Raw genomic sequence first — 27,024 nt, forward strand, 5'->3', positions numbered from 1 at the left:
TCAGGGAGTCGCAAAGGACAGCGAGTACATAACGGATCGTGACCCATAGAAGCTAGCCAAGTCCCAACTGGAAGTCCTGCATGTGCAATCATCCACATGAAAAAAGAAATACGGCGAGCCACATGTAAATCCCAGATGACTGACCAAAACTGCTGTAGATAGGCATGGGAGAGACCTGAATGTAACCAGAAACGCATACGAGTGGGCTGCTCTGGTTGCTGTCTCATCAATGCGAATCTTCCAATTCTGACAGTGTACTCAAAGAATGATACATGTGCACCGGTGGGGTTAGGGTGAGGCCAATGCCACTCTCCTGGGTCCCAATAAAGCTGAGATAGGGCACGACCCTCCCACACCCAAAGCCTCCAAAGTGCAGCATCAACGGAAGTGAAACGGGGGTCAACAAAACGACGCTTCCCGCGGGAGCCAACTAATCGTATGGCCTCCCATCGAGCGCCGCTGTAGAGAAGGTGCGGAGAGGTGGTAGCATATGTCAATCTAGCATGCATCCCCGGAGAGTAGTCAGTCTCAATTGTGAACAGCATGGTGTCAAAACGAACTAATAAGAGAGTGCTCTGAGCAAAGAGGCCTTCCCAGCCACAATGTGGAGGCATCTGAACCGTGCCTCGCATGACTGCGTCCCAGTGTGAAGGAATGGCGGAGTCAATCTCAAGCAATCTGTCTGTTACCCCGCGACCAATGTCATAATGGTCTACCACAAAATCTGCATCCAGCATACGTGTCTCATGAAACAACCGCATAGAGGCAGCAGGGCCAGTGTCCCAAGCAACCCAATCAATGTGAGTCCGCTCTATATGTTCACCTCTCTCGCAGTGAGAGGAACTTGGTATTGAGACAGGATCTGTGGCAGCTATACACTAGGAGAGTCTGGGAGGCACCTGGCTTGGGGACGAGGATGTCAGATTACAGAGACCAGTTTCTCACCATATTGTCTGGGGGGTTCATACAGAGACCACGCTACATGGACACATATATGCCACATAGCTCACGGGTGGCGATTGGTCAGCTGAGAGTGGCTTCACACAGGTTAGAGATTGAGATCGGGAGACATACTGGTGTTCCCAGGGAGGAGCGAATCTGCAGAGCCTGCACAGAGGAGGTGGAGAGTGAGGAGCACTTTGTATGTAGATGTGGAGCATACACTGCGATCAGAGGCAGGTATGAGGCCTTATTCAGAGGACAGCCCACTCTCCGAGAGATCATGGAATCTCGAGATCAGAGACAGTTCGGACGTTTCTTACTAGAGATACAGAGCCATCGGGACACACTACTACAGCCACACACAGCCACACAGACAGAGGGGAGACAATCGCAGCTCACAGACTTCTTTCAGAGGATTTCCGCCCCTCCCTCACCAGACACTCAGAGGGGAGTGACACTCCCACAGGCGGAGGTGAACCGAGCTAGACGACGACCACAAGTCACAGGCTACAGGGGCGCGAGCTCCCACCACCGACAGATCGAGGAGATCCGAGCCCGGGAGCGCCGTGCCACTGAGGAGCGAGTGGCTCAGATGAGGGCCGACCCGACAGCTTTCATCCGGGTAGCCTTGGCACCAGACCCGCCCATGTACCACATATTACATCCCCTCATTAGTACAGGATGGAGCTAGATAGCTTGATGCATTCTCACGATTGTACTACCTTGAGCATATAGACATGCATATACCCCTAGAGATAGAGCTCCATCCCTCCTCAGATACTCCACTACCTACATTCAGTTCAGTTTTGTATCAGTTTTGTTTCATTTGTCTTTTCGATAGACGGATGACATACACACCATGTACATTTGATTTGTCTCATAGGCCGATTTCGGCCTGACATAGACGTTAAAAATCTCTCTCTCTTTCTCTCTCTCTCTCTCTCTCTCTCTCTCTCTCACAAGAACTCTTTCTCCCTATCCCTCTCCTATTGCAGTTCTCAAACATGAAGAAGCAAAATGACAAGGACGACCCTCTAGAGGATGCCAATCAAAAATCAATAAGAAATGTGTGAGACCATTAACAAGATTAATTGCAACCTCCTAGGCACAGTAAAGACACTCAAAGAACGCGTCGGTCTAGGACACAGTGTGGCCGGTCACTTTTATGGAAGGGAGGCCAAGGTCTCATTTGTATCTATAGACCCCCACTAGCAGAGTGCCAGTGGTTAGCCCGTGAGGCTAGGAGTGCGCGAGGTCACCTCGAGGAGGTGAGGCGGGGTGGTAACAGATGCTTGGTCTTATAGCTGCACGCCTACGTCCTTGAACACTGGCCCCGGCACGAGGGAGCTGCCAGATGGTGGCTATGGTCAGATGGTTCATCCGGACGCGTGTCCATAGACGGTCCGTGTAGCCAGGAGATCCTCTCCACACGTTCATTTCATGGTATCAAAGCCGGCTTGGCTGCAGGAGGGACCATGTACACTTCGTGTAATTTTGATAGCTAATTGCTGAAATTACTGATTTTTCTTATCATGATCGATGCGCAGTGTTCCTTTTGCTGAATTTGGGTTTCTACTTGGTTTTCAAGACTTTAGGCCCCTCGGCAAGGTGCCATAAGTTGGGAGAACTTTCTGGGTTAAGGTTTTAGATCTAGCCCCCTTCTGGGCCGCTTGGCTAGGTTCTGTAAGTTGCTAAAACTTCTGGTTTAGCCCCCTTGTGTCCGCCCTCTCTCCTTTAAGTCATGCCACATCACCACTTTGTGGCACCCCTCTCTATCGCTAGAGAAGTATTTACTTTAGATTGCACAAATGCTGATACAATGGGTCTAGATCTTGGGATACTGATAGGATCCTGCTATTGATGCTTGGATCTACAAGGCTGAAGGCTGAAAACTGAAAATGCTAGGGCTTGGGCTGAAATTTGCAAGGCTTATTGGCTGATGCAAAAACACTATGGCTGAAATCTGATCTGAAGGCTGGGAACTACAATGGCTGGAAAATACTAACGCTGGGACATCTGTTAGGGTGCTGATGGATCTAGCAAGGAAAGGCTTGGAAACACTGATGAGGGATATTGCTGGTGATGGTGATCATGCTGGAAAACGCAGGGTTCCTGCTAGTACGTGTACTGCAGATACTGATGTTACTAACTGATGCCTGGAGAAGTGAACCCTAGGGTCACTTATATAGGGCAAAAGTATTGCATCTAGCAAGGTCAGATTGAGCCCCCACGACTTTACAAGTATGATGCTAATATGTCAATGATAAGTTGATGAACTACTAATAAGAGTTGCTTCATATGCAGTTATAACCTAGGCTTGGTACTAATGGTGCTATATGGGAACACTCCCCAATGCCTACACCTAGCACGCACTGGTTGTGCTCATGTGCAATCAAAGGGTATGCAACTACTCTAAAGTGACTGGATATGCACGTCCTGCGTACGGGCTCACAAGGGTGCTAGAGGGTGCCAGAACACTTCCTAGGTTGTAGGGTTAGATGTGCACGTGAAAAAAGTATTTTCCAGACTCGTCCGATCAGGGAACCATGCTATCGGACCCGTTTGATTGCGTTTGAAGTATGATTGGGTTTTTCGGAGTTACCCAATGATTAAGAAAAAGACTAACTACTTTGAGACTTAGTATGATGGTCATTGGTGTGTCTTATGATGATTGAAGGATTGAGCTAGATTCTAGAGTTTCTATGGTGTTTCACTGCACTCTATAGTTTTGTGCTCCTCTGTATTCTAATTAGATTTTTTTTAGTATGCTGTATGGAATCCGACGTATGGAATCCTTGGGGGAGTCTGATCCATACTTCCGTACCCGTCCGAGTTCAACGTATGGTTGACGCATGGAAAAACTATGCTCTGAAATTTTCACCAAGAGACTAGGCGTTGTAATAAAAGTGTCAGACACCCACCCACTCCACCTCTTCCCATTAAGTAAAAGGGGGTGAAAAAGATCAAAGGAAAAAAAAACTATACTGTGCCACCATAATTACTAAATTTGTTGCTTGTCCAACAAAGATTATATTTAGATGTGTTTGAATGAATATCATCAGATAAATTAACTGAAACTTCAAAACCTTACTGTGATATAACATGGGGCTGCCTGTGCAGAAAGGCTCCAGTCCACGCTTTTATCGATAGGTTTTAAAATAAATTCCCCACCTATTGCCTTCGTTTGAGATTCACTCTGTAAAGCCAGTCCAAATGAGATACCCCAAACGTCAAATAATCAAAACAATTACATAAAATAAACCAAATTAAAGCTATACCTCAGCCAAAAGGCCTTCAGGTGAAGTTAGCTTGTAAGATCCTAATTTAAAATCGAACAGTTTCATCTCCCCATAAAGTTTTGAATTGCATTGTAATTCCTCGGCTGAAAGCTCAATAATATTGCCAGCATCATCATCCATTAGCTTTGTTGCATTATGCTGCATGTGAATCTCCAAAACTGTGTGAAGCATGTCTGGAGGATCTTGTCCAGGAAGGATAGAGCTATCACTGGTCTCTTGGTATCCAATAACCTCATTGAGCTGCTTCCAATCTTCTTCACTGAAGGTTCTTGATTCATTGGAATCGTCGGAAGACTGATTGCCCCTACCGAGCACTCACATTAAAGATGAGTAAATTCGTAGCACCAATCAAAATAGTACATTTTCAGCTCTCATTAAGCACTTACCATAAAAAAGACAACCAGCCACCCTTGGGCTGTTGCTTTCTACTGGTTTCATCCTTCCTGTTCTTATCAACGTAAGAATGTGCTAACATCCTTTGACAGAAAGATGGAACAAAATTATCAAACCACCCTAAACAGATCATATCAAAAACAAAAGTTGAAACTGTGCAATTGACCTCCATTGCACTGCCACATCAACGTCCAAGTCTCGCTCAAGCTTCTGTATTTCTTTGTTGTCATTGCAAACTGCCGAATTAGGATTAGATTGAAGGCAGTTGATATACGACGAGAGATACTTTTTACGCAAGCGTGTGAAGCGCACAATTTGATCCCAAGTCATTCGTCCACTGGAACCATTTAAATAAGCTAAGCCTATATTCTTATTTTTCTTCTCAAGTGTGGCAAGCATAATTCAGCCAAAAGACGACCAAAACACTAAGCGCACCTGCCCTTTCTGAGTTGTTCAGCAATCACTGTATAGGCATACTTCCACCAAGCTTGAGGATTTTCCTTGACTGTGCTTGAAGGTCGATATTGAGAATATTTTATACGCTTGTTTAAAGTGCTGAAGTTTTCACCCAGTTTTAAAACATCACGATATTGAGCCTGTCCATACTCTCTCATAATTAGAAATGTAAAGAAATTACAAACATTCTCTTCTGCTACCAAACCTTAAATGCGCACAAACCTGGGAGCAACTCAAAGTGACATCATAAAATCTTAAAACAGCCTTTTGAAGCTCTTTGTCGGCAGTCCTTGCATCTCCACTTCCCGATTTTGTGTATCTTGCAGAAGCCCCAACTGGCTGTAGCAAGTAATGGCACTTCCGCATTGGAGCACCATTAGAGCTACCATATTCACATGATTGCACCTCTATACCTGGTTCAAACATCTGCACCAAAAGAAGAGAGAGCAGTACATTTGTCATCCACCTTAATTAAAAAATCTTTAACCTACATGATAAGCAGCCTCTTGTAGACTCCAGCTTCACACAACATGCATTGACAACGTAAATGAAATCATTGGAAGCATACATTGCTCCAATCCTCTTGTGACAAGTTCTCCCATGGCTTAGCTGGTTTCCATAGCTTGGTGTCTGGATCCAAATATAAGGCCAACCCTTCAAGCTCTCCTGCCTAAATACAGCAACACTACACTAAGGATCAAAATTCACTTAACCTCACAAAACAGATCACCAGAAAGTTTAAACCTTTTGGATCCGGTCCAATGGCCCGCTCGAGATAAATGTCTCTTTTCCATTTTCATCCACTGTGACAGCAGCTAGCTTTTTCAATGTCAACCCAATAGCAAATGGATGCCCAAGATTGCTGAAAACAGACACAGGTAAAATCAAAGCGGTTCAACTTAAACTTTCATGTGAAGGAAAAAAAGTAATATGTAAGGCGTGTTACTGGTCATGGTGACCAAAAACTGCTCACAAATGTAAGAATGAGGTCTTTCAGTGTCTCTAGAGTGATACATTTCATATGTAGCAGTAATTTGGTTAAAAGTAAGACTACCAATAAAAAAAACTCTCTCAAAAAAGTGCATCTGTTTTTTTTTTGGGGGGCAGAGGTCTGCTTTTCCCAATACTTCTTATTGGCCATACATGTTCATATGTGTGTGTGTGCAAAATATTCAGTTGGAGGATTCTGACAACCAACATCAACCCCCAAGCTTTCAGGTCAAGTTTTCATATGGAATTCTGTGACATGGTCCCATGTAAAGCCTCACAGTTGAATCTCCTGTATTAGGCTCAGGAACCAGCCTGTGGAAACACCAAAGGGTGGTCTAATTGCATGATAAAATCACATTATGTACTCTAGATTTCCCTGCAGCTTATTGGCACTATTTTTGTAACCTGTACGAGGATTTCAGCATCTTGATTGAAAGACAGAAAAGAAAGAAAGAAAGAAAGAGAAAAAAATATTGACACCAGATTGGCACCAAAGACTGGTGCCCCTTTAGTATTTATTTACTTCACCTTTTAGCAATCACGACTAACACCCACCAAGAATTTATTTACTTCACCTTTAGAAAACCCACCAAATTAGAAGTTGATTTAAAAATACACAAAAAAGTCCTAGCAATCCCCTCAGACAATCATTCAGGGACTGTCACTTGACAACTCCACATCACTCTTGCAAAAGATCTAGTGGCCAGTATTACCATCGTGAATATCCCATCTTGGTCCATACCACCATACCTCCACAAGTGGTCAGCCCTTGAACTGACCTCTTGTTTAAATATTCAACCCTAGCATCAACTCCCTTGCAAGTGCAAAAGTTGTTTCAGCGTGTCCTAAGATTGATGCCGAGCACAAGAAACATCCAAAGATTGATTCGTATACTTTTGAGTAAAGAGCGCCTGACGATCACTGGCAAGAAGGGTGTGTTCTTCATGGAGGAGGTTCAGTTCTTGGGACGAGTTCTCAAAAGTCGAGGTTTATATAATTCTTAATTAGGTGAATGCAATACAAGATTGGTCAGCCTGGCAGATACTTTGCTGCTTTGATTTCATCTAAAAAAAGCAAGAAACCTAGTTAATGAATTTTTTAAAACAAGAATACCTTTCTGAATCCTCATATCTGATATGTATATTTGTGATAGAGAGCTTCAGATTTCCAATAATGGTGCTGATAAGGGAGCCAAGCCACGAATTGTTCTGTACTCATAATCGAACATAGAATAAGACAAGCACTTTGCTAAGCAGCAGTATCCTGAACAAGCTAGGTACACTACAGGCATACCACTTCAGTTTTTTCACCTCCTCCAAATTTAGCATCCAGCATGGCTGATTCCATCTCCTATAAAAAAATGATCTTTCAGCATTTCTGACACTGAAAGCTTCCCTTTTCTAACCCAAAAGATTTTACCATTACCTGAATTTTACGGCTTTTTTCTTCTTGCATACTGGCATCATTCTTAGCCTCCACATTTGTTTGAGGTTCCGCCAACACAAAAATGCGATCAAGCAAAACAATGACAGGTTCCTTGCCTAGTTTGCTCCACGGAACCTTGCAGGCAAATCTCCATTCAGCAAATAGTGGCACTCCTGAAGTAAATGGACGAGAGAAAAAAGAATGCTTACCTTCAATTTCACAGACCCTAAAAACCCTGCTTTGACTTTTACAGGAAGCTTAAGAGCATTGAGAGCTTCTGGCTTGAGTTGCATATTTGTAAGCTCCACATTTCCTGATCTTGCAACAAAAGATGTGAGAATCTCCAATATGACGATTTCATGAAATTTCAGAGCAGCATGCTGAAAACCTCTAAGAGAATTCAACCGTACAAAATCTCTTTCACATTCAAGGCCATACAAAGCAAAACATAAAAGTGAAATAAATAATGAGTAGCAGAAAGAAGGAAAATATATATCCAAAAAATTAGAAGACAATTTTTGAATGGGAAAGTGTTTATTATCACCCAAAAACAATATGCCCATTACTCTAAGGAGAAGCCTTATCTTTGTATTAGCACACTCAGTAATAATACTTCATTTCTGTGTTGTGTGCTCTTGATCTTCTTTGCGTGCAATCTTGCATCCATATTCCCAATGATTGGTATCAGAGAAGGCTTCGGCATCCCAAGCAACGGCGCTAGCACCCTCTTGGTTCACTCTCATATTGACGTGATTTTGGTGAGCACTCTTTTCCTCTACGCAAGCAACTTTTGCAGCAAGTGCAATCATTAATCACCACTCACAACAATGCCGTTTTCCACATATTGTCTCCTGAGGACGAACTGGATGGCGACAACAACCCACTTTCAGCACACATGATGCAACATATCAATGTTGCAAAGAGCATTTGGAACATTGTGTGGGGCTATGAAATATGTGGATACAGCTGGATGATGGTGCAGGTTATAGCAATTCTACTACTAGATGTTTTTTGCCTACTACTCAGCAAGCACATTGGGATGCTACAGATGCGCAAGCTCGTGTGTTGATTGCATTTTCTTTGAGCGTTCCATTACTTCACACGTTCACTTAGCACGAACAATAAAACAGGCATGGAATAGTCTAGCTGCTTTGTATGCACATTCTCGTTGCTTCCCTATGTAAGGCGCTAGAGTCCAAGGTTGTGCATGAGGAGGAGGATATGGATGTATTTCTTGCAAAGATCAGTAATTGCCATTGGTGAAGTCATTCTTGACAATTCCTAGTGCAGAGAGTTGTTCTTGCTTTGCCAGATTCTTATCACACTTTTACCTCCACCTTCAAGCTTGTGATAGAGAATAAACATGTTGATGTGAAATTTGATGGTCCTGTCTTTGTATTGCTGCAAGAGGCCCAATCTAGAATAAACAAGGTTAAGAGGTGTCTTGTTGAGGAAGCGTTTGTAACAGACCACGACACCCCAAGTCGAGAATCTGACACAACACACATGAGAGAAACTGAAGAATAACTTAAATCACAATTGAGAGAGACAACACGCCCCGCGGCGTCGTTTCGTGCCCAAAGAGATTGGCCCCAATGGCGTCCCTTTCGGTATTTCTTTTTATATTAATGCTTGGCAAAGTACAATGTCCAAGGGACCTATTTCTGCCCAGTGCTCCCAAGCAAATCTGAGGGAGAGTGAGGCCCTGGCAATTCTTATAAAGGCTCTTGGCCTGTTAAAAGCAGTTACATGAAAAGCTTCAGGTTCTAAAAGCAAATGGCTCCCAAAAGCAACCAACGCTGCCTGCCGTACAATGTGCCACGTCAACATGCTTCCGCAAATTATGGGGATCCGTACAACGCTTCCATGTCAGCAACCCAAATATCTAATATCTAACCAACCCAAATGATTTTCTAACCAACCCAAATGATTTTCTCATATTAAATTGATCACTTAATGTGGGAGAATAAACGGGAACAAGTGTTAAGATATAGATATGTGCTTATAGATCTATTTCAACACGGGGTCAATGGTAAAGGGGCCCAAATGAGAGATGTTCTATCAAAGAGCAAGGCTAACCAATGGAGCATAAGACCTTAGGGGTAGCTTCATTGAAGACCTCCAATAATGTGTGTAAAAGTCCTTTGAACCTTAGGTAAGCTAGGGCTGAGCTTGAGGTGGGAACCCGGCCCAAGCTCGAGGTGCTTGTCCTGCTTGAGGTGCTTGACCTGCTACATGCTTGAGGTGCTTGACTTGCTACATGATCAAGGTGCTCGAAGTGCTTTGACATGCTTGCCTGAGATGCTTGTGGGAACACCCCCTAGTTCAAGTGCTTAGTCATGTTTGATGACTAAGGTGCTTGAGCACCAAAGGTCAAAAGAATCTCTACAAAGAGGGGGGTGAGCCCTTTTCCTAGGGGCTAGAGAGAGAACACACACTCACACACACACAAGGAAGGCCCATGCTTGAAGAGGCAGCAGGGACACATGTCAGGCCCCTACCCATGTTACCTTCATGAGATGCTTGAATCCTATTGGCTAGGCTTCAAAGGGGTCCAATGATAAATTACTTGAATTATCTAATTGTTTTTGCATTTATCAAGTCCTCTCTCTCAAAAGGGAAAGGGGGACACTTGTCCCAAGACTACACCTATTGCTAGAAATGGCCCCAGCTTGTGATTGGCTAGGCTTGGCAAGAGCCAATGAGCTTCAATGATGAGCTAGAAGAGGGGGTCGACCTAGCAAGGAGGGGGGTTGCTTAGGGGGTATACTCACCCACACACACTCACAAGCACTCTCATTGTGTACTATGCAAAGTGCAAGAGCTTCCTCTCCTTCTCCAAGCAAGTAGAGGTTGAGAGCCTACACCAACACTCTTGGCTATGGAGTGCAAATCCAACCAAGAGCCATGCTTCAATGCTTAAGCTTGCCATCTCCTTCTTCTTCATTACTATGCTATTATGTATGCTAGCTACAAGAGTTATGATAAGTGAGGAACTACTTCTTTCTCCTATGAAATGTTTCTTCTTCCTCTTCCCTACCCTCATTCCCTGCTAGCTCTCTCCACCTTCGAAGGTGTTTGAGGTCTTGGGACTGAGGCTTGGGATAGTTAAAGCTTTCTTCAAGTTTATGTTATGTTTGTGATGCATGAAGCTTTCCATCTTCATTGCATCACCTAGGTCACAAGGAACACAAAGACTGTATTGTAACAAGTCTCTCTTAATGGAAGAAATCATAATACAAATGCCAATTGGAGGGGGGACCGGCTCCACATAAATCCGGTCCTCAATTGTTGTCATGTTCTCTAAATTCTCTCTCTTGCAAAAGTATTGTTCATGCCAAGTTAACTAATTGCTATGATTATGTTGCTATCTTCAATTATGTTCACCCGTTATGCTCACAAAGTTATTTCTCAAAAGTACTCTCATTAATTTCCGCTACTCTCAAGTTAAATAGGCCAATTCCATTACAGATGGTATGCCACGTTGTTCCAACTTATGGGTCCCCGTCCGATGGGGCCCAGGGGACACTAGCCATTAAAATAAAACAAGAAGTCAATTGTGTGGACCTGCTGATGTGGCAGGTAGTATGGACCCCCATGATTTGCGGAAACATGTTGACACCGTCTTCACCGCTCTCTTACAGGGCATAAGCCATAAAGAACCCAAGACATGGCGTTCATGGATTCAGCAGAAGACTTGCCATTTCTCCTTGATGAGCTTCACGGCATTCTTTCGGGGCAAAATTCAACAGTTTTTGAATTACATGTTACTCCCTCTAATGCCCCAAGTCGTACCTCCTCCTCCGGCACCAGAAAGTACGAAAGCTTCCAATCGGCAACCTTCCTAGCCTTCTGTTCCGATTGGGGGAGTCTCAAAAAATATGGTGCAGCCATCTGACCCTGATCATGTGCAATTGCCTTTGCCACCGCCGTTGCCCCCACCACCACTGCCACGAGGCTACAGTGGTTGGAGCCCATATGGATACCCTTACTATCCGTACTCGGGATACATGCCGAACAAACGAAAAGATTTCAAAGATGGTAGCATGACAGTCAAATTTTTCAACTTTTTTGGGATAAAAGATCGGAAGAAAGCATTGCAATTCCTGCAGCAATTCGACAACATCTATGTTTTGGAGAACTATACAGAAGAATTCAAGATTTCTCGAGCAACCGCGGGATTTCTTAAAGATGATGCCATGCAGTGGTGGAGTTCCATCGCGACGCAACCACATGCTCCAAGGACCTGGCAAGCTTTCAACACAATATTTGCACGCAGTTATATGACTTCTCTCTTTGGAGTTCGGAGCTTGGCAGAATGGGGCAAATTATCTCCGCTACCCTTTTTGCAACATTTCTACATTTTTGTTTGCTTCAAGAGGTAGTTACTCTTCATGTCCCAATGCCTTGAATGTGATTTTGCTTTCCCAATAAATTTTTAATGGAAGAGACGGGTGGGTTCCTCGGCTGGTTTATGGATCATGTCTTGGAATGTAGCAGCCGTTGTGTTTCTTGTGAAGATCCCCATTCTCTTCTTCTCTTTTGACCTCATAGACTCGCCTTTTGTAGGCAACTTCAGATCTTCCTTCGTGAGGCTCACTTCTCTGGCCTAGCTTGTGGAATGTGAGATTCTGGCAATACCATTTTACTGAATAGAGTTAAGCAACATATAAGCTCTTTGCAGATCTACTTTGCATGGCTCCATTTGATAGATAGGTAGTGAGTTGAGCTTGTGGTGCGATTCTCTAACTTTTGGAGTTTGGGCTACATCATAAATTTCTTTTTGAAGCCTCTGCAGCTCCACCGCTTGACTGTCAGTACTCCTAAATTTGCCAGGAGAGAATGCTACATTGTGCATCTCTAGCAATGTCTCTCCAACATAGGTCTTTTTAGCCACTTATATTGACTTCTCTTCAAGCTAGTATGGCGATAGTTCCTAAAGCTTCTGCTTCGTGATCTTTTTCTTTGGTACGGCAGGCAAACTTTGCATTGATCCTGGAGTTAGAACACATCATTTCGATTAAATTGGCGGCTCGACTTGGAATGACGCCCGAAGAAATGGGACCACTGCCCGAGGCAGTTCTAGCAACACCAGGAAGGGATGTTGGAAGGGATGTTGCCATTACACCTGTCATGGGCAAATTTCGGTTGCATTGTCAGGGGTATGTAGAGCACGCGGACTTCTACATCATGCCTTTGGAAGCGTGTGACATCCTTTTGAGAATCCCCTGGTACCAAAAGAACGGTGTTGTGATCGACTACAGGGCTAGGAAGACAACATTGAAGAACTGAAAAGGGTAGAGATATTGTACTTGATGTAAAATTGAAGAGCGAGTCCATCCACTTGTATCGCTTCGGCCGTTTCAAAATCAATGAAATCCAGTCTTTTTGTTTACTCGATCTACTTGAATGAGTTAAATAACAATCAAACGTCCAATCTGTCTGACTTGAAGAGGAACGACAAGATATCCTACAAGCTCAAGCCAATTGTTTCTTTGAGGGCTTGCCAGGAGAGTTACCTCCTCAGCAACTTGAAGATCACACGATTGATTTGATTCCCAAAAGAACGCCACCAAACCGGCCACCTTACCGAGTTAGCAGAGCTCAGAACGAGGAAATTATGAACCAAGTGAAAGAGCTTCTAGAAAAAGGTCTAATTCAGCCAATACATCACCTAATTGTTTGCCACTGTTGTTGGTATTGAAGGGAGAGATCTTGGAGAATGGATATTGACTACAGAGCTCTCAACAAAATCACCATCAAGAACACGTTTCCAATACGATAGGGGTTATAGGGTTCTACATGCTTTAGCAGAATCGACCTGAAAAATGGCTATCATATCACGATTGCTCCTGGAGATGTATACAAGGCCTCATTCAAGACGTCCTTTGGATTATACGAGTATTTGGTAATGCCTTTTGGTCTCCCGAATGCTCCTGCAACGTCAATAGAATGATGGACGGGATTTTTAGAGAGTACCGGTCGTTTATGGGCAACGTTTTCAACGATATCATCGTATTCTCCAAGAGTGAGGCAGAGCAGAGACAACATCTGCTACACGTTTTCCAGACACTACAACAATATAGACTAGTGGTTAATGGGAAAAAAAGCAAGTTTCTCTTGCCACGTTTTCCAGACACTACAACAATATAGACTAGTGGTTAATGGGAAAAAAAGCAAGTTTCTCTTGCCAAAGATGCACTATTTGGGACACATCGTCTTTGCAAAGGGTGTAAAAATGGACCTGGCCAAGATTAAAACCATTAGAGGTTGGCCAAATTTAAACAATGTACATGAAATTCACCACTTTTTGGGCTTATGTTCGTACTACAGGCGGTTCATCTACTCCATTACAGAATTTGACTCAAAAAGGGGGTTCTTTATCTTGGGGACCGTCACAGATTGCAGCATTCAAGACTGTAAAGGAAAAGGTGACGATTGGTCAGATGTTGATTCTACCAGATTTTTAGAAACCATTTGAGGTTTATTGCGATGCGTGTGGTCACAGTCTGAGAGCGGTCTTAATGCAAGAGGGCCACGTTGTAGAGTAGAATGTTCTCGCAACCAAAGCGGGTTGCACGGATTTAAGAAAAGGAGTTATTGGCAGTCATTCATACTCTTACTCAATGGCACCATTTTCTACTCGGACCCGATTTTACAGTGCTCTCCGATCACCAAAGTTTGAGATACTTCTTGTCCCAGAAACAACTATCGAACAAACAAATGAGATGGGCAAACATTTTGCCGCAGTTTCACTTTCAAATCATAACATTTTATGAGTTCATCCCCTTCAAAAGTCCCCTCTTGTCACAAACTGCTGACGTGTCAAAACCCTAAAGAATGGAACCAACTTACAGATGCCGGCCAAGGGGCTTAAACCCTAAGAAGAACAAGTAACAGAAGAAGAAGTCCTACCAACTTATGGAGACCCCGTCCAATGGGGCCCCAAGTGACATAAAGGAACTAAATAAAGCAAGACCCACACACACAGAGAGAAAGAATTGCGTAGGAACTGATGACGTGGCAGATTTCCGAAAATTACGCTGACACTTCTGATGTGGCAGGCTGTACGGATTTCCACGTTTTGCACTGACTGCTGACGTGGCAGTTGTACGGAATTCCGTGATTTACGCTGGCAGCTTTTTGGCATTGCTTTTGGACCAGAAGCTTTTGAGCTTGAAGGCTTTTTATGTAAACTGCTTTTCATAGGCCAAGGGCCTTTAAATATGTGCTAAGGGCTCATTCTCTGGCATGCTTCCTAGAAAGGTGCAGAGTCCGGAGTACCGGCATGTACTGAGTTGATGCAATATAAAGAAATACCAAAACGGGCGCCAAGGTTTGGGGCCAATACTCTTTGGGATGGAATTCCGACACTCCGTCTCGCGTGTCGTCTCTCTCTTTCAGATCAATTGTTATTGAAGTGCTAAAAGTCTGTTCAGTCTGTTCTTTTCTATTAGCATGTGGTGCCCGTCTTGTGACAGTGGTATCAGAGCATCAAGCGTGTGCTTTTCTGAAAGCATACCGGTCCTACCAAAGAGCAGACAGAGCTATTGGAATTTTACTTAAAGTATCTTCGAGTCCCGTGTGCTTTTCTGAAAGCATACCGGTCCTACAAAAGAGCAAACAGAGCTATTGGAATTTGACTTGAAGTATCTTCCGGCCCGGCCCCGGACTTATTAGACACTCCCACCCTTACTTCATCGCACATCGGGCACGCTCCCGTCTTCATCGCTCTGTCTTACAAGGCATATAAGCCATAAAGAACCCAAGACATGGAATTCATGGATTCAGCAAAATATTTGCAGTTTCTGCTCAACGAGCTTCAATACATTCTTTCGCGGCATCCTCAGCAAAATCTTCTGATGTTGCAAAGTTTTAAACAATTTTTGAATTACATGTTACCCCCTCTAATGCCTCAGGTGGTACCTCCTCCTCCGGTACCCAGAAAGTACGAGAGCTTCCAACCGGCAAGCTTCCCAGCCGTCTATTCCGATCGGGGGAGTCTTCAGGAATATGGTGCAACCATCTGACCCTGATCCAGTGCAACCGCCTTTGCCACAGCCATTGCCCCCACCTCCACCACCACCACCGCCACTAGGCTACAATGGTTGGAGCCCATATGGATACTCTTACTATCCATACCTAGGATATACGCCTGACCAACCCAAAGATTTCAAGGATGGCAGCACGATAGTCAAATTTTTCACTTTTTCCGGGGTGAAAGATCGGAAGAAAGCATTACAATTCCTATAGCGATTAGACAACATGTCACAAGATGGGCACCACGTGCCAATAGAAAAGAACAGACTGAACAGACTTTTAGCACTTCATTTACAACTGAACTGAAAGAGAGAGACCACACGCAACACGGAGTGGCGGAATTCCACCCCAGAGAGTATTGGCCCCAAACCTTGGCGCCCCTTTCGATGTTTCTATATATTGCATCATCAAAGTACAAGCCGGTACTCCAGACTCTGTACCTTCTCCAAGAAGCATGCCAAAGAATGAGCCCTAACCTCATATTTAAAGGCCCTAGGCCCCAAAACCAGTGTACAGTAAAAAGCCTTCAAACTCAAAAGCATCTGGTCCAAAAGCAAAGCCAAAAAGCTGCCAGTGTAAATCACGGAAATCTGTATAGTCTGCCACGTCATCAACCAGCGCAAAACACGAAAATCCGTACAGCTTGCCACATCATCATGCCAACGCAATTTCTGAAAATCTGCCACGTCATCAGTTTTTGCGCGTGTGTGTGCACTTCCTGCTTTATTTTAATCCTTTGTCACTTGAGGCCCCATCGAACGGGGTCCCCATAAGTCGGTAGGACTTCTTCTTCTGTTACTTGTTCTTCTTAGGGTTTAGGCCCCTCGGCCGGTAGCTCCGTTCTTCAGTAGGTCGACACGTCAGCAGTTTGTTACATTTCCCCTTCTTGAAAGAGAGTAATTGTCCTCAATTACAGCATATCTGCAAAACAACTCAAGTTAGCTCAAAAATTTCCGATGGACAATCAGTTTGCTCTTTTTATTAAGGAGTTAGCTTCTCCTTTCGGCCGTTTTGATCAAGGAGTTAGCTTCTCCTTTCTGCTCTTTTGATCAAGGAGTTAGCTTCTCCTTTCTGCTCTTTTGATCAAGGAATTAGCTTCTCCATTCGGCTGTTTTGATCAAGGAGTTAGCTTCTCCTTTCGGCTGTTTTGATCAAGGAGTTAGCTTCTCCTTTCTGCTCTTTTGATCAAGGAGTTAGCTTCTCCTTTCGTCCAGATCGGAACTCTTGATATTCCGGCATAGTAAAATTAGCCATCACACCCAAACCGTAGTGATCTTCCACGAGTGTCTTGATGCACTAAAATTACATACCCATGCAATCTCATCCAATCAGGAATACTCAGTAGTTGGCACATCACAATGCAGCACAAATGCTCACATATGCATGTTACAAGACATAGAAACATAAAGTTGACGATGAACACTCCTCCCTCATAAACCTAATAAGGTCCGGGCCGGGAGATATTCAATGACTCCCTCAGCGCTCCTCCGGCATAACCTAAAAACGTTCGGGCCGAGAGGTATAGAGGCCTTTTACAACCAAATGCCCCCCAGACTGCAGCCTGCGTCGTTTGGAGGTGTTGAGAGTAACCACGGCTCAGACTTCTTAATACTCCTCCGGCATAACCATCCAGGTCCGGGCCGGGAGTCACAACAACAATACTCCCCCGGTAAATAACCACAAGGGTTCCGGGCCATGAGAAAAAAAAAACATCACTTTCCAATCATTTAATGCTCCCCCAGCAAATAACCACAAGGATCCGGGCCATGAGTATGAACAAGCATTCTCAAACATAATTTCTCACTACTCCACCCGGGAGTAAAATCACCAATTATTGAACTAGAATTAAAACCGGAGTCAAACAATTCAAATCGGCACCAAGACAGGTTCACAACAGATACCATCCATTTCAAACAAATTCCAAGCAGGATCACCAAACAAGTTCTCAAACAAATTTCAAACTTAAAAAACAATCTTGACATCAGTCGAGCTCGAAAAGTCGACTAACTTTCCATCCTGGATTCTGCACCAAAAATTAGGGTTAGGTTCATTCCGTAAGGTCGTAGCCGAGCACAGCATGGTCCATCAGCTCTTGGACAAACAATGTTTCTTTGACGGCGATGGTAGTCCCAAGATAGCAATCACATTGGACCTCCAAGGTCATCTGCTCGTGAAGAGATGTCTACTAAGAGATGTCGAGAAATTTCAAGTTATAATCTGCTAGGGTTTCCATGGCAAGCATTCCAGAATAACCCACTCTGCCAGAAGTTGCACTCAGAAGGAAGATGTCAGAAACCATATATAACTTCAGGTAATTTTTTTTTTTTCTTGAAAGCTTGCCAAGTACTTGGAGTATGCTGCTTGGTAGCTGTAGACAGCAACATCTGCAAAGCACTGCTTTTGAGAAAAACAGTGACTTGAAACAAATTTGGATCCTTCTCTTGCAAGTGATCTTAAGTGGCTTATGCCCTATAAGACATGAGCGGTGAAGACGGGAGCGCGCCCGATGCGCGATGAAGTAAGGGTGGGAGTGGCTAATAAGTCCGGGTTGGAGGGCGAAGATACCTCAAATAAAAATTCCAATAGCTCGGTCTGTTTTATAGGACCGGTGTGCTTTCAAAAAAGCACACGCCTGATGCTCTAATACCACTATCACAAGACGGGCACCACGTGCTGAAACCGGCCCGTAGGGCGGTAGGCGTTGGCTTTCACCCGAAATTCTTTACTTTAAACACACACACAGAGAGCACTTTGTAAAGAGAACCTGCGACGGGAGTTAACACTTGAATACACACACGGCTCGAAAGCTAGAATGCTCCGAGCAGACGCCGACAACCTGTAGGCCCCAAAATTGGCGCCCCTTTCGGTATTTCTTTATTCTTAAGGAGGGTAAATTACAAGGTAAGGTCCTGGGAAACCTTCACGTGTATCCACCTAGATACCATTTGATTTGGCCAAATTTCGGCAGCATAACAGCCCCAAAACTTGCGCGAAACCAATTCTCCTGCTGGAACTCGCTTGCACTGTCGTATACCCTCTGATTCCTGTCCAAAAACAGTAAATTCAGCACGCTGTATTTACTGGTTTTTGCCCTGTTTTCAGCCCCAAACAGTCCCCTAACTGTCCTCTGCCAGTGGGGCACGATTCCCAATGGTCCTGGCGTCCGTATGGCTGAAAAACAGTGAAATTACAGCGCATACACAGCGCTGATTTTGCACCTGTACGGTGAGGTTATGACCCTCACCAGTGCCTGCTTTGGAGCAGCAGTTAGCTACCCCTGTTCCTGCTCAAGGAGGCTCTTGCCTCAGCACAAAAGCATGAACCCACACAACTGTACATCAGTCAAATGAGTAGCCCTCTTGTGGGGCATCACATAACTGCACGTAGGGGAGAGAGAGAGCAGTGTGTAGTGTGCAGGGCATCACTCCTAGCACCACACTGTACATGAGAGGGAAAAAAAGCACTCCATAGCTCTTAACCTGTGACAGACTGCAAATGAAGCCTCTCCCTTCTCTAAATTCAGCGCCAATTCTTCTGCAAGAGGAAAGTGCATGAAAAGTTGACACTTGGCGCATTTACAAGCATTTGCCCGTTTCGGGCTTGCCGCTTAAAAATATCCCAACCGACGCGTCAGTTGACTTCGCGGCAGAGTTATAAAATGTTCCCCTAGTCATACCGGAGGTAATGACGCGAACACATTTCACGGCCCAAAATAGCAGTTCCCTAAATTTTAGGAGATGCTTCCGTTGGGCTCCCACTGGTCTTCTGACCATCTATCCTCATTGGGACCGCATCCAAAATTGCAATGTGGCCCAACTGTCGGATACTTTTTGTTGGTAGTCCCACCTTAACTTTACGCCTTATTGAGTTCACTTCCTAGTATCCACCAACTTGCTAAGTGCGACGGGGGGGACCTATATGATCTTGCTCTGAGCCTAGACATCCTCTTACTATACGAATTCCAGTGCCGACCACTTCCCGTCTGCGGGTGAATCTACAGTTCACATTGGCCATACAATGTCCGACCGTTTGCTACTTCAAAAAGAGGGTCTTAAACAAATAAAATAAACCCCATTGGAAAGAAACCAACAACCAAGGTTAGCAGTTGCCACATCTCTGTGACATGGTTAATAACTGCCACGTCCTCGTGACATACCCCCCTCTTGAAATCGCAAACGTCCTCGATTGCATACCATAAATACACGCCACTGATGATCTTGTGGTATTAACACTCTTTTATCATCGCATGTATCCGCAAGAAAGGTCGTAACATACATAGATACAAATGACTTAATGAGGCCTTCATACTTTTACCATTTCCATCTATGGCACTGAATTCATATGTACATTTGATGTACTAGCTCTATCATTACCCCTCCTTTGCACACGTTGGGTTGGGGCATAAGTAGGCTGTAACCCAAAGGCTTCAAGGTAAAGCTGCAATACATTTGGTGACTCTGACAATTCATGCTCTTCGATCCACTTTGCATCCATAGGCGGATAGTTCTTGAACTTCACCAAATAACGTCTTGCAACTTGTCCTTTAACTTTTGTGTCCTTATGTGCCAAAACTTGCTCAGGTACCAAGATCTCATCAAGTTCCTCAACTTCTGGCTGATCCTCAACTGGCATATCTTCTGGCACATCACCCACGAAGGGTCTTAGAAGACTCACGTGAAACGCATTATGAATCTTCCATGCATCAGGCAATTTCAGCCTGTAAGCCACATCGTTGATCTTGTCAAGCACTTGAAAAGGCCCATAGTAACGCATGTTGAGCTTAGGAAACAGCCGTTCCTTGCCCTTCATCTTCTTTAACCTTGCCTTTTCGAACCTTAAAAGAACCCAATCACGAGGTGATAGTAGCAATTCACGACGGTGACGATCAGCAGCCTTTTTCTGTTTTGCCTGAGTCTTCTCTAAGGCAACTTTAATCTTCTTATACATCTCATCCATGTTCTCAACATATCGATCTGCCTCAAAGATCTTGTCCTTTGTGTGCAAAATGGGAGGAACCTCTTTGCCGCCTTCAACAATCTCAAAAGGTGCTTTGCCAGTAGACGAATGCACCGTATTATTGTACGCATACTCAAGCATAGGCAAATACTGTTCCCACTTGCCCTTATTATCTGACACATAGCATTTCAGCAGATCTAAGACAGTAGAATTAGCCTCTTCTGACTGTCCATCAGTTTGTGGATGAAATGAAGACGAGAACTTGAGCGTAGTACCCATGTTCTCAAACAATCCTCTCCAGAACAAACTGGTCATGCGAGGATCACGATCACTGATAATCGATTGTGGCATACCATGGTACTTAAACACATTGTACATGAACAAGCGTGCCATCTGATCAGATTTTATCTTCTTCCTGACAGGGATAAAATGGGCCTGCTTGCTGAACCTGCAGATAATGGTCCATATACCATCATTCCCTGTTGGCGTTCTTGGAAGATCAAAGATAAAGTCCATAGCAATGCTTTCCCATGGCTTATCCGGAATCGGCAGTGGTTGTAACAACCCTGGTGCCTTTTGCCTGTCAAACTTGACCTTTTGGCAAACTATGCATGCTCGCACAAAAGGCATCCACATCTCTCCTCAAGGTAGGCCAATAGAAGAACGTCTCTACCGCTTTAACTGTTGCATCAATGCCACGATGCCCTGCATACGGTGGGACATGACTCTCTTCCATGACCTTATGTCGCAATGGCCTAGTGACACAAAGTCTGCCATGCATCATCATAAAACCATCTCTGAGGAGATAGTGCTCATGATGTTGCCCCTCTTGTAACTGTTCAAAGATCCTTGCAAAATCTTCATCAGCAGTATACTGTTCCTTCATGTCATCTAACTCATGATGATAAGGAATTGAGACAGCTGAAATTTGTGGCTTTCTTGATAACGCATCAGCCACAACATTCTTCTTGCCTTCCACATGCATAATCTAGAAGTGGAACATGGAAAGAATGTTTGCCCATCGCATATGCTTTTCGGATAACTTTGACTGTGTCAAGAAGTATCGCAAGGTCTGATGATCTGTTTGGACAACAAAATCAGCACCTAAGAGGTAGTGCTTCCAGCTAGAAAGCGCATGAATCACGGCCAAGAGCTCTTTCTCATAGACTTGCATAGTCCTCTCTGGCCCTTGCAAAATTCGGCTTTCATAGGCTACTACCCGTCCGTCTTGCATTAGCACTGCTCCGATGCTACTGCCACACGCGTCACACTGGACCACAAATGACTTCCTGAGATCTGGCAAAACAATAACTGGATCTGAAGTCAACTTTTCCTTTAAGAGACTAAAAGCTGAAATCTCTTTTTGGGTCCATCTGAAAGTGACCTCTTTCTTTTGCAATGCGTGAAGAGGCGATGCTATCTCTGCAAAATTTCTGATAAACCTTCTATAGTAGGAACACAATCCCAAGAAGCTTCTGACATCGTGCACAGTCTTCAAGTCTGGCCATGTCTTGATAGCTTCGACCTTTGCGGGATCCATTCTAACACCATCCTTTGAGACTATGTAGCCCAGAAAGTGGATCTCTTCAAGGAAGAATTCACTTTTCTTAGGATTGACAAGTAACCTGTGACTGCGCAGCTCTTCGAACACAATGGTCAAGTGACGCCTATGCTCCTCTTCATTCTTCGAATACACAATCATGTCATCGAAGAATGTTCCAACAAACTGTTGATGCGAGCGGAAAATCCGGTCCATCATTCTATTGAACGTGGTAGGAGCATTTGTTAGCCCAAACGGCATCACTAGAAACTCATAAAGACCAAATGTCGTTCTAAACGCAGTCTTGTGCACATCCTCTGGGCTTATACGAATCTGATGGTACCCACTCTTCAGGTCTATCCTGCTGAAAATTGCAGCACCCTCTAAACAATCGAGAATATCATCAATGCGAGGAATAGGAAACCTATTCTTGATGGTATTCTTATTCAACGCACGGTAATCAATACACATGCGCCATGAGCCATCCTTCTTCTGCACTAGGAGCACTGGGGAGCAAAAGGGTGAAGAACTAGGCTGAATCAGCCCCTTCTCTAATAACTCCTCAACCTGGCCCATAATCTCTTTCTGTTGCGCCGCACTAACCCTGTAGGGAGGTCTATTTGGTGGGCTCCAAATCTATCCGATGGTCCTCAGGTCTCTCTGGCGGCAATTGCGACGGTAATGAATCAGAAAAACAGTCACTAAACTTTTGCAAAAATGCTGACCTTTCTTTATCTAACACAGATAAATTTGACTGATCACTATCTGAGACATCACGTGCAAAAATCAAGTACACAGAAAGATGATTCTTTATTAAAGAAGTGATAGCAGAAGCAGATACAATAGGGACCGACTCTCCTTTAAGCTTTACATCCAAGATGTGAGTTTTGCCCCTATGCTGTACAGTGATCTTTTTGTTGTAGGCATCCAAGACTCCATGCACTCGGAATATCCACGGGATCCCCAACAAGGCGTCACAACCTTCCAGCGGCATGATGTAAAACTCTTCAATGTCCACATACGACTGAATATGCAGACGCAGTTTTCCAATGATGGGAGTAACACACTCTGAGTGGCCAGGACATGCCAACCCTGCCTCTGCTGTGTACCCCATCTCTTCAGCTTTGATGCCGAGCTTCATAGCTAACTCTGGTGAGATAAAGTTGGCTTTGGCACCTAGATCAAAGAAGATGAGTGCCGTCTGATCCCTAACTTTACCCCATGCCCTGCATAACTCACTGGCATCTGTGCTGGGCCTGTCACCCACCATGTCTGGCACTAAACATGCCGTGGGTTTAGGCTTCTTGCCTTTCTGGTCTTCTTTATCCTCTGAGTCAGCTGGCCTTTTCCTTTGTGGACAACTGATAGAAAAGTGACCAGGCTGCTCGCATATAAAGCATTTGTTCTCAGCCATTAGGACCTTCTTTTCCTCGAGCGACTTGCGCACAAAAGGCTTCTTTTTTTGTTTCTTTGCCTGCGCTCCAGAAGTCCCAGCTGAATCCTTGTCCTTGGTGGCCTTTTCTGACCCCTGTGACGCATCAGGAGCCGTCTTCACGAAGGGCTTCTTCGCTGAATTTTTCTTTTGCTGCCCTCCTTTGTCACTACTCGGAAATCCACTGTCCTCTCCTTTCAACAAGGCAAGACCAGTGTTCGCAACTTCCATAAGCTGAGTAAGGGTAGCCACTCTATTCTTTGTACAGTAATCGCGAAGCCCTTCAGGCAACCCACAACAGTACTTCTCTATCTGCTCTGTCAATGGCACAAATCTGTAGGAGGTCACTGAGAGTAACGCTTTACAAAACCTCCTATTGTACTCCAGCAAGCTCTTGCACGAAGCTGCCATAAGCTGGTGCCAATCTGTCAGGACATCGGCTTCAAATTCATTTGATAGCCAAGCAGATGCGAACATTTGCTTGAAGTAAACCCTAGTGGCGGGTGCCTGTCCTTGCATTAACAATGTCGTCCACCATGTAAGCGCATTGTCCTTTTTGAAAGTGGCAGCTTTCCTGACCTTTGAGGCCTCTGTAAAATTCCCTCCCGCATAAGCTGTATCAAACTGCTGGAGGAAAGTGAGTGCCTTTGTCTTATCCTCGAAACCACTGAAGGTACTGAACTTTACCGCTGCACCACCTTCTTTGTAAGCCTTCGGCTTCTCTAGTGCCCCCAAGTTGTCATACGGGATGGTCTGCAACATGGGCACTGTACTAGGCATGATCGGCACGTGTTGGCCATTCACATTTTGCATCAGAGGTGCGATATCTGGCTGCTGTCCAGAAAAACCAGCCATGCCAAAATGAGCCTGTGGCACCCCAAACTGGCCCTGGTTGTCGTGGAACATGGGGTTTGGCATGATGCCTTGCATACCCCCGAACACTGTTCCTGGCATGTACGGCTGACTTCCAGGCGCATAACCAGCCATACTTTGGAACACTGATCCACCCCCAAAATACCCAGGATGTACCGTGGGTGGTGGAAAAACTGAGTGCATAGCCTGGTATCCAGCTCCCTGTCCATTCAAGACAGCATGCTGGCTCTGAAAGGTGGCGGGCTGAACTGGCATAACCTATGGAATAGGCATTCTAGCCACCTGTTCAAGCACGGGAGGAACCTGCTTTGGAGCCCCCGACTCCGCAACATGCGAGTGTTCCCTTTCCTCCTGCGCCTCATGAAGTACCTGGGCTTGAGCTTCAACAACCTCTGTACGAGGCGTAGGTTGCCTATTTTGCTGTTGCACTGGTGGCGCTTGCAAGAATTCCATAAACCTCGGATTCTGCACCAGCTGCGAAAAGACATTCACCGCGGCAACTAACTGAGTCTTAAACGCATCATCCTCAAGTTGCCCTGTCATAAAGCCCTGTACTACTGGAGGGACATTCACGTTGACAGGAGGTACAGACTGACGTGGCCGTGAGCTCTCGCCAATCTCAAAAACCATAGGAATCTCCTGCCTGTCCTTTGGAGAGGAACCCTCTTCCATAATTCCCTTCCCCTTGTCGGTCATAGTGTAATCCCCCCGTTCTTGCACTGTGTGTCTTTACCCTGAACAATCCAGGCTCACTCTTTGAGGGAAAAATGATTGATATCCCGGCAATGGAACCATGAAACCGGCCCGTAGGGCGGTAGGCGTTGGCTTTCACCCGAAATTCTTTACTTTAAACACACACACAGAGAGCACTTTGTAAAGAGAACCTGCGACGGGAGTTAACACTTGAATACACACACGGCTCGGAAGCTAGAATGCTCCGAGCAGACGCCGACAACCTGTAGGCCCCAAAATTGGCGCCCCTTTCGGTATTTCTTTATTCTTAAGGAGGGTAAATTACAAGGTAAGGTCCTGGGAAACCTTCACGTGTATCCACCTAGATACCATTTGATTTGGCCAAATTTCGGCAACATAACAGCCCCAAAACTTGCGCGAAACCGATTCCCCTGCTGGAACTCGCTTGCACTGTCGTATACCCTCTGATTCCTGTCCAAAAACAGTAAATTCAGCACGCTGTATTTACTGGTTTTTGCCCTGTTTTCAGCCCCAAACAGTCCCCTAACTGTCCTCTGCCAGTGGGGCACGATTCCCAATGGTCCTGGCGTCCGTATGGCTGAAAAACAGTGAAATTACAGCGCATACACAGCGCTGATTTTGCACCTGTACGGTGAGGTTATGACCCTCACCAGTGCCTGCTTTGGAGCAGCAGTTAGCTACCCCTGTTCCTGCTCAAGGAGGCTCTTGCCTCAGCACAAAAGCATGAACCCACACAACTGTACATCAGTCAAATGAGTAGCCCTCTTGTGGGGCATCACATAACTGCACGTAGGGGAGAGAGAGAGCAGTGTGTAGTGTGCAGGGCATCACTCCTAGCACCACACTGTACATGAGAGGGAAAAAAAGCACTCCATAGCTCTTAACCTGTGACAGACTGCAAATGAAGCCTCTCCCTTCTCTAAATTCAGCGCCAATTCTTCTGCAAGAGGAAAGTGCATGAAAAGTTGACACTTGGCGCATTTACAAGCATTTGCCCGTTTCGGGCTTGCCGCTTAAAAATATCCCAACCGACGCGTCAGTTGACTTCGCGGCAGAGTTATAAAATGTTCCCCTAGTCATACCGGAGGTAATGACGCGAACACATTTCACGGCCCAAAATAGCAGTTCCCTAAATTTTAGGAGATGCTTCCGTTGGGCTCCCACTGGTCTTCTGACCATCTATCCTCATTGGGACCGCATCCAAAATTGCAATGTGGCCCAACTGTCGGATACTTTTTGTTGGTAGTCCCACCTTGACTTTACGCCTTATTGAGTTCACTTCCTAGTATCCACCAACTTGCTAAGTGCGACGGGGGGGACCTATATGATCTTGCTCTGAGCCTAGACATCCTCTTACTATACGAATTCCAGTGCCGACCACTTCCCGTCTGCGGGTGAATCTACCGTTCACATTGGCCATACAATGTCCAACCGTTTGCTACTTCAAAAAGAGGGTCTTAAACAAATAAAATAAACCCCATTGGAAAGAAACCAACAACCAAGGTTAGCAGTTGCCACATCTCTGTGACATGGTTAATAACTGCCACGTCCTCGTGACACGTGCCAATAGAAAAGAACAGACTGAACAGACGTTTAGCACTTCATTTACAATTGAACTGAAAGAGAGACGACACGCGACACGGAGTGGCGAAATTCAAGCCCAGAGAGTATTGGCCCCAAACCTTGGCGCCCCTTTCGGTATTTCTTTATATTGCATCATCAAAGTACAAGCCAGTACTCCAGACTCTGCACCTTCTCCAGGAAGCATGCCAGAGAATGAGCCCTAACCTCATATTTAAAGGCCCTAGGCCCCAAAAGCAATTTACAATAAAAAGCCTTCAAATTGAAAAGCATCTGGTCCAAAAGCAAAGCCAAAAAGCTGCCTGCATAAATCACGGAAATCCGTATAGTCTGCCACGTCATCAACCAACGCAAAACGCAGAAATCCATACAGCTTGCCACGA

General features: G+C 44.9%; 1 protein-coding gene across 3 annotated transcripts in view; it reads right to left on the bottom strand.

Moving 5' to 3' along the window:
- The window catches only part of LOC147446012 (pleckstrin homology (PH) domain-containing protein), a 308,711-nt gene that overhangs the window by 267,029 nt on the left and 14,658 nt on the right, over window positions 1-27,024 (bottom strand). For all 3 annotated transcript variants that reach the window (XM_086525329.1, XM_086525328.1, XM_086525327.1), the window contains exons 2-13: window positions 7,715-7,818; window positions 7,506-7,640; window positions 7,374-7,430; window positions 7,194-7,288; window positions 5,835-5,952; window positions 5,659-5,760; window positions 5,313-5,516; window positions 5,070-5,230; window positions 4,801-4,971; window positions 4,628-4,717; window positions 4,221-4,545; window positions 4,034-4,138 (exon numbers count right to left, since the gene is read on the bottom strand). In XM_086525329.1, the coding sequence (XP_086381455.1) occupies window positions 4,034-4,138; window positions 4,221-4,545; window positions 4,628-4,717; window positions 4,801-4,971; window positions 5,070-5,230; window positions 5,313-5,516; window positions 5,659-5,760; window positions 5,835-5,952; window positions 7,194-7,288; window positions 7,374-7,430; window positions 7,506-7,640; window positions 7,715-7,818 (1,667 nt within the window). The remainder of the gene's footprint in view (window positions 1-4,033; window positions 4,139-4,220; window positions 4,546-4,627; window positions 4,718-4,800; window positions 4,972-5,069; window positions 5,231-5,312; window positions 5,517-5,658; window positions 5,761-5,834; window positions 5,953-7,193; window positions 7,289-7,373; window positions 7,431-7,505; window positions 7,641-7,714; window positions 7,819-27,024) is intronic.

This window comes from Adiantum capillus-veneris, chromosome 12 (assembly GCF_014529385.1).
Source record: "Adiantum capillus-veneris isolate H3 chromosome 12, ASM1452938v2, whole genome shotgun sequence".
In the NCBI taxonomy this organism is placed as follows: Eukaryota; Viridiplantae; Streptophyta; class Polypodiopsida; order Polypodiales; family Pteridaceae; genus Adiantum; species Adiantum capillus-veneris.